Source organism: Mesitornis unicolor, unplaced genomic scaffold (genome assembly GCF_000695765.1).
Source record: "Mesitornis unicolor isolate BGI_N332 unplaced genomic scaffold, ASM69576v1 scaffold15008, whole genome shotgun sequence".
NCBI classification, from domain to species: Eukaryota; Metazoa; Chordata; class Aves; order Mesitornithiformes; family Mesitornithidae; genus Mesitornis; species Mesitornis unicolor.
Genome location: NW_010201250.1, coordinates 1 through 14,082, shown reverse-complemented (window position 1 = coordinate 14,082; position 14,082 = coordinate 1). Strand labels below are relative to the sequence as shown.

The window sequence follows — 14,082 nt, the reverse complement described above, 5'->3', positions numbered from 1 at the left end:
CTAACACCTTCTGCAATCAGTGGAAAGAATCCTGTTGATTTTCCTAGGCTTGTAGTCCAACCCCCCTGGTAATGTTATTGTCCTTGGTATTTCTTTGCCAGGTTTTGCTTGGGCTGAAAAAATCAGAAGAGTGGAAGTGTATCTATGAGTTAATCTGCCCCTTTTCACATCCTTGGGATGTTATTGCATGTCTTCCTCTAGGTTATTTCCCATTACATGATGTGTGTGTAGGATACTCACATAAAAATGGCATTGTTGGCGTAGCAGCACAAGATTTTGTAACTTTGCACTGCTTAGACAATGGGAAACAATTTCAGCACAGATCTTCAAAGGAGGCCTTACACTGGGGCTGCAAAGCAATGTGCTTATTTCCATTTGTATTAGCAAACCATGGGCTTGACTTTACTGTTAGCATCAAAAGTCTGCTGACCCAGATGAGACATGCAACTTTATAAGGTTGGTTACTTTGTTTTAGATTCTTTCGCAGTTTATTACTTTGAGTGGCTTTCCAGCTTCATGTTCCAGCCTAACTGCATATTTAACATTCAGATCCTACTGTTTGTGCCCAGGAGAGTACATATCTTTAAGCCGTTGCATCTGGATGTTGCAGAGGGTCCAGAACAATTGATTACTTTCCATCTTTTATTTGTGCAACAATATCAGAGCAGTGCTAAATAACATCCGACAGTGAGTTTTACTCTCTCCCTTCGCTCTGTAGGAAAGGACTGCTAGTGAACTCATGCAGAAATGATTGGGAAATTTAAAAAAAATAATACAGCTTTTATTTTATTATTTCCTTCCTATGCAGTTGTGAGCAGCCATACCATCAGAGATGGTTTTCAGGTCTCTAAAGCCTGTCGTGGCACACATCATGCAGTTTTCAGAGGTAGAAAAGAAAGTCCTATCTTTCCTTTCAGAAACAACCTCAAAGTTAAATTTGGTTCCTACTAAGCTGACTTCTGATATACTGGTGCAGGGCTTTGATAGAAACACAGTCCCTTGTACACTATATGGCAAATAGCCACAAAAATTATTGCTGTTGCAGGAAACAAAACCTCCCATTCCACTGCTTTTGCAGAACAATGAGCAGGCATAAAAAAATGGCAGCAGTGAGAGTGGCCTGCTAGGTTAGAGGATGGGTGGGGTTTGAAAAAAGGTCCCCGTGCCAAGATTCAAGAGAAATTCACCTTAATTCTGATGGCTTTCAGCTAGAAATACTGATTTTGCCTCCTGTACAATCTGTTGCAGCTGTTTCTGCAGAGAATGCAGAAGAAAATAATGGGAGAAATAAAATGGGTTTGGGCAAAGTCCGATTCCAAAGTCCATTCGTCCTTTGTAAGATTTCACAGGAAAAAAATAGATCTGTGAGGCTCAATTATCTGCACACTTCAGTGTCTGTGAGTTTATTTGCTTTGATTTTGCACAGTAGCTCAGAGAGAAAGAAAACATCGACTCCACACTAATTGCACTTCCTCCAACACCATCAATGAGTATTTTTTTCCAACATCTCCCTGAAATCTTATCAGGTCTCGCCTGAATGGAATACAATTAGTTGAATTATTTTGCTATAGCTTTTACTTTAGCTATGTCACTGTTAAGATTCAAAGGACCCACTTTTTATTCATTTCAAGGGCCTCTTTGGCAAAGAAATTCCTGAATGATAAAAATGTATCTTCCATCACATAGTGTAAATGTGAACAGGAATCAGCCCCACAGAATCTACATGAACTAATAAATTAAAAATTCACTTAATAACAAAGCTGTTTCTGGACATAATAGTAAGATAGTTGTATGTTTATATAAATAGCATTGCATAGTCTCTGAAGACTTTCACAATATCATACAACATAATATTACACAAGATATCAGTTTAAAAACAACTGTTTTATTTCCTTGCAAAATCTCCCGGTATTATATCAGTTAAATTGCCTTCCTTCTGTTTATCTCAACAATTTGCTTATTGGGTTTCTAATTCCTTTTTTTTTCCATTGACTTTAATTCAAGTGAAAAGATGAGTTAGAAATAATTTTCCCTTATTAAACAGATATTAATTCAGAAAAACTTAGAAGAGCAGTTGCAGTGAGACCGACATTCTTGAGTTATGTTTAAGGCTAAACATAGACTTGTGGGCTTTTTGCAGAACAGGTCTGAACATAAGTCCATTTTAAAGCACATTCTTGAAGCACTGTCTTAAAGTCATGCCTAAATCCTATCTGTTTCTGTGAGGTTCAAGCATATTGCTTTATGCACACACTTAAGAACCTGATCAGGATTCTTCTCTGACCTAAGGCTGAAGTAGATGTGGGAACTTTTTGAACTTTTCAGGAAAAAAAATAGTGAAATAAAAAGGAATTCTACAGCAATTCTATCTTAGCTTGTAATGTAGCCTAGGGTGTATTAAAAAAGAGAGAGTTATAAAAAGTAATCTTGGAAGATGACATTGATCTGTAACAAGAACTTTGGCCTAGAGCATATTTTATTTTACAGAGAGACACTTAGGAAGGAGTCAGGGACTGCCATGATTTTTTTGCTGAACGATGACAGATTTATATGAAATCTGGCTTTGAGAATGGCCATTGCCCAGTCCAGCAACTGTTCCTTCCTAGGGACAAAAGGAAATTCACTCCCAAGAGTCCCTCCCATTCGGTAGATATGGAGAGAGAAATCCTTTTTATTTAAAAGCCTTTTTCGTTTTTAACATCCAACAGATGATGGGGTGGATGGATTCCTACTGACTTCGGTCATGACTGGCTTAATGTCACAAGCCTACTGAAGAGTCAGTAGTTGAATACTCCCACAATTTTAAATCCAGGAGCACGCACATGGGACTGCTATCAGCCTCTGGGTATTTATGTCAATACAACAGAATGTTCCGACCAAAATAATACTGCAAAGATCAGTTGCCAAAATTTGCATAGTTCTTGTTTCCTTGAAACACTGCTGTTAAAAGTGTTACAAAATATGTGTGCTGTATATTTGTGAGTATATATGTATATAAATGGCACATGCAAGAGAGAGATGTGCATATATATAATAGAGAGAGACTTTTAGGTTCCTTTTTTGTGTCACAGAATTCTTTCTAAGCATCTTGGCTGGATATAGGAGACCTCAAGCAATAGCAGGATTCAATGTTTCAAGTTTTGTTCAAATGCTGCTTACAGGAAATCTGAATTAAAATGTGATTTCAGAATGTGCTTAGTGCTAGTTCCTTAGGAGGATTTTTCTCAAAGTTCTGATGGTATATGTTATGTATGAGTTTCTAGTGCAAAATAGTAGGATAAAACAGTGTATCAAGCTTCAGAATGAACCACTCAAGTTCAGAAAATGAAGAGAATAGCCTGATGTAATTGCTCCCTAAAGATATTCAGAGAGGAAAATCTGGTTCAGTGGCAAGTAGCCTGAAGAAAGACTTTATGGCTCAATATGCCAAACTCCAAGCGTTTAAAAGGTTAAAATAACAACTAATAATATTTGATGCTACTGGAAATATTTGTATGTGTGTGAGCAGTTCTTCAACCTGCAGTTGGGATCAACCTGCAACACAGAGAAATTTCCGTGCAGATGGATCTGCAAGTTAGAGGCAAAATCCTAAACTCAGACCTTGTAACCAACTCTGTTCTGTCAGCTCCAGATGCAGACCCTTCAGAGCTCTCAACACATGTTCCACCACCCACAAAAAGCTTGTACTGTAATAATATTAATACTTCGTATATGTGTTCATCTGTTTTAAAGCATTTCTGTTCATCTGTAGATTTCCCTGGCAACTTTAAAGCGTGTGTACCATAGGCATTTCAATAACATGTCACGCCCTCATTGCTGTCCTTGAATGAGGATCACAACTTTAAACTGGGGTGCTTCTGTCCCGTTTTAGACAGTCTGACTGGAATTTCCTTTCTAAGCAAACACTCCAAAGCATGTTTTATTACACTTCTTTTAAAACATTTCAAATTTAAATGACATCAAAAAGAAAACATTTATTGCTCTAATACATAATAGCAAGTGGATATTATTATTTTTGTAAAGTATTTTAAAAACCCCCAAGAATGAAAATATTGTTTGATGATTACAGAGACTTTAGTATGTGATTATACAGTGGTTTAATCTATATTCATTTTATACACAAAATAAAGTTCATGAAACAGTAAGCAGCAAACTCTGCTATGTATATGTGTATTAGCTACAATTAGCAGCCTGATCCAGAAGATGCTGAGCACCCTCAACTCCAGCCACTGTTAGAAGGTGGTCAGCAGCTTCTAGGATAGGGCCCAAATAATGCATTGGAAGGAGTATGTGAAAGCAGTGATGATATTTTAATGGATATTTTCTTATGGAATCACTATGAAAATACATTTTAATAGTCATTGATAAGCACCAGCTCACAACACTGCATGTGGCTGCATCACTTGCACATTACATTTCCTGACACATTGCATGTACAATACATCTAGAATTCTCAGCAGCTGAGAGAGTCGTTACATAGCACTTACAAATTACCACAGGGAAGATGTAGTTTTTAGTAGCATTTTCAACAGCAAAGTTGCAACATTATTTCAGTGACTATGTTCCTTATGAAAAGGAAAAATAAAAAGTAGTCAGTGACATACTTCCTGAAATTTTAATACTGGCTTTCAGGTGTTAACAATCTAAAGTGCATTCATGTTTCATACATTTTTAAAAATTTTCAATTTATACAAAAAAATCAAAATATTTATAAATTCATTCTATACATTGTGAATGTATAATTTAGTCTATTCCTGTTTCCTCACCCAAAAAATTGGCATTACCATCTCCCAAATCTCTCTTTTGAAACCAAGTCTGTGAGTTTGTTTCTTGATTATAAGAATCCAGAAAATAGCAAATTCCAGGGATATCACTGGGAAAATTTGGTGGAAGCTCTTCTCTTGACCGAGGTGTGAACACAAAACCTGGATATTCCTTTAACAACCTAGAACAAAAATCAATCATCTTGGTTAACAATGAATCAGTCACTAATTGTTACTACAAGTGCAGACATTCACTAATTCTCCATGTGCGGCAGGGCAGAATGTAGCAGGGCATAATCTAATTTAATTTATATGTTATTTACTAAAAATATAAAAAAATACAGTTTATGTGGTAACATTGATAACCTATGAACTTGTGCACCAATGCAAACAGCAGTATTGCCTCTCTTTATTTTTTCTTGACAATGTTTTGCATGTAGGCACTATGTTTGTTGTATTTCCAAAAAATATTTAGTACTGAAAGCTAGATCAGATTTGCAGATGAAAATGGCACCATAATTAATGTTTCAAGTAATGAAACACTGAAAAGCTTATTAACTAAACTGTTCAGATCCTCTTACCAATTCTAGTAATTTTGCTTTTTCACACGTGCATCCACTAAACAGAGTAGTCTTCTGTATCTGAACCAGATTGCTGATCTGTAGGGATAAATACTGAGGACTGGTATCCAAGCTTCCAAACAATTATTGCAATATCGAGGAGTTGTGCAAGGTGCCATAATGTTATCAATGATGTGTTTAGAATTAGTGTACAAATCAAAAAGAAAAAACCACTAAGCAAAAAGGAGGTTAACACATCATTCGCTCAGCTAAAAATCCAAACATACCACAATAATAATAACAATAGTTTACCCTTTAACCAAATTGTCTATTTTCTAGGCACTCAGAGAATGATCTTTTTTTTTCAACTGTACATTCATTTCATATATTCCCTTGAGATGAATACACAGCCATGCAGAAACCTACTTATAGGGAAGTCTTGTGTGGACGAAGTGTTTTAAGGAAAGACTGCAGCCAGTATCATTCAAAATTATTTCCATATGAATATGGGAAAAACATCACTGTTGGCCAGCTGTTCTTCTGACATAAAAAAACCACTGGCAATGCTAATGCTAGCTCTGTGTTTGTTTAGAGTGCATGATCAAAAAGTTTACTTGCTGTGTGCCCTAGTACCTGTGCTTCTTTTATCTAAATCACCTCTATGAGATAATCTGGAACTCGGCAACTTGTAAGTCACACAGCACACATTGCAGGGGGTGTCAGGGTCCTGTGCCAAATTCTCTGTCTGATACTGGCCACAGCACCTTGCCACTTGACATTACCAGATACATGGCAGTGGGTACAAGCTGAGTGGGAACAAACGACTGTCCAGGCTACGGTGGGGGTAGCAGAGCTTCCTTAACAGGAAAAGATATTTATATCAATAATTCTAGTTATTTTACTCAGCCAGCCATATCACTTTCTCCTAGTAGATTCACTCTCTACAGTTCATTCTTAGAAAACTTTTGGCAACTCTGGAAGATACAATGGTCTAACAAGTCAGTGGCATAAAACTCAGACCTGGATCTGGAGTTCAGATATAGACTGTTGTTCTCATCAAATTCAAAAGAGTTTCCTATTATTTTGCTTGGCACCCATAGGACATTATTACTTGGCCATGAACATATTGCAAGGTGATTTTTAAGCACAATTAAACAGTTAATATAAAAAGAGTATTAGGTCGGGAGAACAAAGGAAAGAAGCTGTATTTCCCATGGGAGAGCTTGCTGGCTGTCTACATAATCACCTGGTATGCATTACTAAAAATGTCTGATATGAGTAGATAAATAGTACAGCCTAAGTTCCATACTAAAAGGTTTGAACTGAGTTGGGACCAAGAATTGAATAAACTAAACACTGGTGTGGCTGATTCATTGCAACCTATACATTCATCTTCCCTAACCAAAAGACAACGAAGATGTGTAGGGTGATGTTTGACAATTCTTCAGTTAGGTTGCTATTTTCAAGGGCACCTGCAGCCAGTTTGGCATCCAGTTCACCGTGAAAGCCACATAATTCAAAGCAGAGCCAACCATATGAGAGAAAAAAAAACACAGCAAGAAGTATACAGCTGCAGGGTAAGAAGCAAAATTGGCCCAGACAGTCCATCTATTTTAAAAGTGACATCTGAAAAATAAATATCAGCTGTTCTGTTTCACCCTTTTTCTTGCCGCTGCTGGTTGCATTCTGACTAAAAATAACCATGGTGCATTCAGGAGCAGTCAGATAAAAAGAGGAAAAGGAAAATAAACAGCAGTACTTCAAGGGGAAAAAAAAGCACAGGAAGATGATGAACTATTACAGTAACTACTTCGGGTGGACATTTTGCACATATTAAATACTGTACCTGTAAGTTGTTGGGCTGACATTTATTTTTCTAGGTATACTGCAAGATTCAAACTTATTGGCAAGGGTTACATTATTTCCAAATAGGCAATAACGAGGCATTTTAACCCCAACAACACCAGCGAAGACAGATCCAGAGTGAAGGCCAATACGCATCTTTAAATAAAAGACAGAAAGAAACATTATTAGGTAAAATAAAATGGTTCTAATTTTGAGTGGAAAAGCAGAAAAGCCTGCAACACAAGCAAAATCCACCCACGCAGCAAAGATGGCTGAACTATGTACATCGATAAAGAAGTCTCATTTAAAGTAAGCAGTTTGCAGTCACGTCTTTTTCTTTGACAATTGATATGACAGTAGAGTGTGACGTATGTGTTGCTTTGCAAAACAATGTTTTCATGAAGCATTTCATTAAAATAGATGCATGTTTTCATTAAAAATAGAAAGATTCAGTCTCTTCTAAGAAGCCTCTAGTAGGTGCTTATACAATATAATCTTTTTCTCCCTATTTTAAAATCACTTTTTAAAATGTAATAGCCTTCCTCATTCAAAATTATAGAGGTAGCATTTATGTGGAAGTTATAAACACGCCATAATATTGTCAGGATATTTCCAGATTGTTTAAGTGTAATTTAATTTGATATTGTGAAATCCAAAAAGAACAACATTCATTTACAATATAACACTGCTGCTCTCCATGATAAATGTAGAGCTTGCAGTCCTCTTAATCACCATTTTCTTTGTCTTGCAATACAAATACTCTGTAATCTAAAACCAGAACAGCCTGAATGAACAGATAAAAGTTAAAAATGAGCAAATGAAAGACATAACAAACTGAGACACCTGCACTAATGATAATAGAACCCCATTCCAGGACATTTAAACTTAGTAGAAGGTCCACATTATTTGTCATACACACAAGCCTTTCTCTTTTTTCTCAGTGAGAGGTAAACCTACATGAGAAGTCCAGTACATGTGTAAGTCCTCATTGAAAGGAAGCCATAAATATAACTGCCACTGAACCGAACAGTGGCTTTGACATCATTATCTTACGGTAGTTGTTCAGTATCTGAGTGTAAAACAAGAGCAGCAACAGAATCCTTTAAAGAAGTGTGGATTGCTGCAATCAGAACCTACCTTTGATGATTCGTATTTATACCTCTTACCTCAGAAGACTTAGATGTTTTCATTGGGTCTAAATTTGAGAGAGGATTTTTCTCCTCATTAGAAAACAATATCAGAATTCCATGCCACTGACAATTTTATTGCTACCGAAAAAAAACCTGCAGCATGTCAGTGTGCATGCATTGATTTCACTGCATTAAAGTTTTCTGGGTCGATTTTCAGATCTCTCTTTCATCTTTACCTCTCCACAAAGCTCTCATTCATAGGACTAAAAAGGTCGGCTTCTCCAGCCATACACACTTGGTTTGCCAGCTTCTCTGAGATAATACAATGACGTGAAATTTCCTTGAGACAAAACCCCGAAAGCAACTAAACAAATGAAAATACCCACTTTACCCACATAAAATACAATAAAATATATGACCTTGATAGGCTCTCCGTGGGGAGACACCACCTCATCTGACAGCTCCATCATCTTCAGGGCCATCAATGCTATTTGAACAGCATGCGTTTCACTTTCTTTGTGTAAACCTCCAGCGACACAGTAGGCATCTCCAATAGTCTCAACCTAAAACAGGCATATTTCCTCCTTAGCATTAGACTGTTTGATATATCAAAGAACAGTCCATGGCTTAAGAACCGTACCTACATATTGACTGAGTTTTACATGTCCTGATAAATTATTTAAGTCCTAGGCAAAGCCTGCAGTATCATTCAAAAGGAAAAACTGCACAACTTGTACACATTGCTGGGCATGATGCTAAAATACTTCTTCTTGCTCACTTGTCAGGCACCCATAGCTACATTAAGCGCCTTTTTACTCCAGATTCACAGCATTGTCATTGAAATTAATTTTTAAAATTAACTCTTAAGTTTTGATGAGTTTCTCTCTCATTCTACTTCTGTTGTTTATTTGTTTGTTTTGTGATTTATCTAAAGATGCATTTTGTATAATGAAGTTTTACGGCAAAATCGTTTTTGTGCTTCTGTTCTCCTCTGCCCCATTTTAGTCTTCATTTCCTTTCCTTCCCCAGAACCCCACAGAAATGCAATAGATTGTGTACCTTGTAGACATCCAGCTCTCCACACTGGTAATCGAAGCGAGTATAAAGCTCATTAAGCATGGTGATAACCTGCATAGGTGAGCACTGGGAACAGATGGCAGTGAACCCAACAATGTCAGAGAAAAGCATTGTGACATTATTAAATTTCTTGGCCTGCACAACTTGTCCCTGCCACAGCTGCTGAGCAACCTCTCCAGGAAAAATTGAAAACAGAAGATCTACGGTCTTCTTCTTTTCTTCTTCGAGTGCTTGATGGGCCTGCTCAAGGGTTGCTTTTAGCTTTCCTAACCTCTTCTTCAGTCCATCCTGAGCTCTGGCCTGCTCTCCTATCAGAACAACATCTCTCAATGCATTGTGAATTGGGATATCTGAGAGGTACAGTCCTCGTCCTGTAAAATCTTCTAGTCTATCCACACAAGGAGATCCCAAGAATAGGATGGCACTGGATTCAAAAATATAGATCATTTGGCCTTTAAGATCCATTACCTGAAACAGTTAAAGAAACAAGAATTCAGCAAAGCATAGCAATGGTTTAGAAGCAAGAAGTTTGAGAGGAAATACATTTTGCTAAAATATAGGAAAATCAGGCTGGTCCATTTCCTTTAGTTGCTTAAGAGAAAACATGGGGTGCTAAATCATAGAGCCATCAAATAAGTTTATTTTGCTTGAACCTTCTGGTACAACAGTTAGACCACAAATTAAGGAAAAACGCCTAATTATGTTTGAGTATCAGTATCAGATCTAGCTTAGGAAGGAAAGAAAGACAAAAAGAAGAATTCTGCACATTTAAGTTTGTGTTGGAGGAGCCATTATTCTCAGCACCATGACATAGCACTGGCTTTGTTTCAATTTACTGAGTTCATCTCAATATTTCCTATTATTTTTTAATAAAATCAAGTTAACAGATTTTACTTGTGCAAAAGTCCTAAAGGAGAATTTTGACTGAATATTGGCTTCAGAATCTGAATTACATTAGAGTGCCCTCAATAAATCAGTATTATTCAGTTGTAGTAGATGTTGAGAGGAAGACAATGCAAAATGCACCATGATATGAGACTATTTTAATTCTTATCTTAAGAAAACAAATTCCTTCCTTGCAGAAGTAATAGTTAGACTAAGTGTCTTACCATGGATGATTTCATATCAGTATTATCCCATCTTCGGACTCGCACAGTAAACTGCATATTTAGCATTGTCATTATTCCACTAAAAGTGCAGCTTACTTTGGGGGTAAGGATTTCAAAATACTCTTCAAAACTGGGCTTAGCTTGAAATTCTCTCCTGGTCAAAAGTCTTCTTATCCCATTTCCAATTTGAAGAACTGACATATCCTTGTCAAACATAAAATGGAATGGGAAAGTCTTACAGAAGACAGAGGCAGGGATCACCAGTGAAGACTGTGGTTTACACGGAGATAAGGAAGGTTTTGCACTTTTGACTTGTATGGAGTACAGCAAATACGGCTGATTAGCAAACTCAGTGCAGTCATTATGGAAACAAGGAGGCATGAGCTTCACTTCCACCTCGGTTTCATACAAAATATGAGCTGCTGCTTTAATAACACCACATAGAATAAGACTCGTGATTTTCTTAGGAAAGAAATAATACACATTTAAGAAGTCCTGATCTTTCTCCAGGCATAATATGGAGGCATCTTCAAGCCTGTCCTTTTTTCCTGCTTCTTGGCTGTGGCTGCTCTGCTTCAGCAGAGTAGTGAAACTGTTCAAGAAGTCCTTAAGGGTTCCTCCAATAACCCCTAATATGTGTTCATCCTCTTCGTAGCATATTTTGAATAGCTCTTCACCAAGAGATTCCCGTAGGGACTCCACGGGAACACCTGCATGGAAGCACATTTTAGTCAGAACCGCTCTCATCATGCTGAATCTCAGGCTAACATCCACTGTTTTCATGCTAGATGAAATCAAATTAGCAATATCTTTCCCTCATCCAGCTGACACCTGAGGGCCCTCTCATTTAGGAGCCCTGCTGTAACCAAAGACGCACTCGTGTGCCTGGAAAGCAGGCAGTCAATAGGTTGTAGTTTGGAAAAATCCAAGACTCAGTGTTCTTTGTAGAGATGCAGACAGAATGAATGCATGGTTTGGCACAGGATCTAACCCAATCCCAAAAGAGATAAACAAGAAATTTAGAAACTTTAAAAAGGAATAAAAAGTAAGAATAAAATAGGATCTGTGCACACATGCAGAGATAAGTATTACACCTGATCCAATAAATTAAATGACCCCGGGAATATTCCTGGGCACTGAGGCCAATTGGCACAGAACAGCTCACACCTTTGATAGTAAATTTGTTTTAACAGGATAGCTGCATGCAGACTGGCTGTTGGGAACGTTCCATCTCCCCTGCTGTTACTGGGAATCATTTGGAAAAGTGTTATCTCTCACAGGCCAACTGTGTGCCAGGGCCAGCTTAACAGTTTAAGGGTACAGAAGACCATGTTTCTGTTCCTGGAAATGTTCATTTACTGTTACAGATGTAGCCAGAGAGTGCTGTATTGCAAATTACAGCAGTTTTCTTCCAACAGACTGCAGTCCTTCAGAAGGTGAAGGGGATCAAACAGTTTTTCATGAGTATAAACTGTAACTTAGTGCTGAATGTATGTTACAACTCACTCTCGATCTTATGGGATCTTAGGGGTAGATATAATCTATGTATTTGTATATATATTATTAAACAAGTTTACATTACCTGCTGCATTAGCATGATCACTGATTATTTTTTCAAAATCTTCTCTATCCCCAGTTTGTCTGTAAAGATCATAAAAATGTAAATAAACCCCCTGAAAAATCAAGGTAAACATGGTAAAACCAGTAAATAACAGTAGTTGCCTACTCTGTCTTCAATGTGTACAAATCAAGTTTTGCTGATCAAATAGGCAGTTTTTCATTAGTTCAAAATAGGGTCTTGGTAGGATCTTAGATTATCCTGTGAATTTGTGTTAAATTAAAGTTTTAGTGGTCTGAGCCCAGCTTATGGATTGAGGCCAAATGTTATAGACTGTCATTGATTAAAAACTCTTAGATTGCAACAGTCCCATTTTTTGTTTGGTTTGGGTTTTTTTGCTTGAATCTATAGCTGTATTTCATAACATATTGTAAAATACAACTGGAATTTATATTCAAGCATTTATTGAAATTACATTGCATTCAATTCAGAAGAGGTGAGAAGGTATTATTGTTTTGAGAGGAAATACCAATAACAACTATTAAGTTCAAAATTACTTCTTCACTGGTAGCAATTGAGGTTCTGTGACACAAAATTACAGCCCTGATTTCAGCTGTTAGTGGTCAATAAGCCAGACAACAATTCCAATGCACATCGGACCAACTATCTTTGGTTCAGTCAATGCATGTAAAATGCTTTAAAAATATCAAGCAGAATTTAAAAGTTACATTGTAATTATCTATTCTTATCAAGGCGAGCAACAGTGTGGTTTCCAACTTTCTTCTTTATTATTTTTGAAAGGAGATTTAAACTGAGGTGCTTTTTTTCCCAGATGCATTCAATAAATTGAATCTTTAATGTATTATGAGACGCTAAGAAATTCTCATTCCCTACAAGGCTCAAATGCTTAATATTGGATTAGTACGGAGGAGTGTTGAAAATCAAGCTAAGTTCCTCAGAACCAGAAGTCAAGTGAGCCCAGTAAAAACTTGTATATCAGTATCTGTAGCACGTGATGGTTCACTGTATCAGACGCCAAGTTTTTTTGTATAATACTAATTGTTTGCATTTAAAATTATTTTCTGAGGATCTAGAAACACTGAGCTGGATCCATATACAACCATATCCACCTTTCCATCTATGCCTGAGTAGTCACTGACTCCAAAACACTTGTTCATTTTAAACAAAGTCCTTGCTTTTTTCCCTGCACAAATGGCTAAATGTGCCCATTAAGTCAGCTTTGTGATTGATTTAAATATTTGTGAATATTTTAAAATAAACTAAGTAGTTATTAACTTACATTACATGAAATATTACACACCACTTTGACAAGATAATTGAAAACAGATTCCAGAAGTCAAGATTCCCAGTCATCACCCCAGCCCTTATGAACTGTCTGCAAAACGTTTTTGCTCTGAAGTTAGCTGCAAACCCATCGCACGTACATACCTAGTTTCTTTTATTCTGTGTTTTGCAAGAGTTCTCTGAAGTGCAAGATTTAGCCTTTCAAACTGGGAAATTAAAAAAAGCATGTTGGTTAAAATGCCATTGCTGAAAATTTAATCATAAAAATAGTATTTTATACAGAGAAGAATTACTTTGCTGTCCTTAGGACTAACAGCTTTTTTCAAGATGGTATAGTTGTTGAAAACAGCGTGTCATTTCTGTGTTTGCGGTTTAGTTGATGTTTATGTCTTCAGCTCCAGTACCACTGTAATTAAGCCCTTTAGCTGATATGCACAAGCGGTTGTGAATTTTAAATATAGTGATGTGCTTTACTTCCAAGTTGTCAAATGGCAATTAAGACAAGTGGCAATAAAGATAGCAATGCTGCTTAGAAATAACTATAGCCAGCCCAACTTTCCATCATTGCACATCCCCTCAAAAAAAACCCACCCTACCGTGGATGCAAAATGTAGAAAGAAATCTCAGTTTAAAATACTTTATCCTAACAGAAAAAGCCAGCTATATTCTGTGTACATAGTCTCTGATCATACAAAACCCAAACTTCTGCTAGAAGGCAGAGAAGCTCTCCAAAGA

General features: G+C 36.9%; 1 protein-coding gene across 1 annotated transcript; it reads right to left on the bottom strand.

The window, feature by feature from the left end:
- Window positions 1–3,891: 3,891 nt before the first annotated feature.
- GUCY1A3 (guanylate cyclase 1, soluble, alpha 3) lies at window positions 3,892–13,593 on the bottom strand (the record flags this gene model as incomplete). The annotated part of the gene is made up of 7 exons (XM_010190014.1): window positions 3,892–4,945; window positions 7,170–7,324; window positions 8,718–8,861; window positions 9,358–9,843; window positions 10,485–11,194; window positions 12,067–12,125; window positions 13,492–13,593. Coding segments are annotated over 7 exons (1,858 nt in total), but the record flags the coding sequence as incomplete, so codon positions are not given.
- Between the last annotated feature and the right edge of the window lie 489 nt (window positions 13,594–14,082).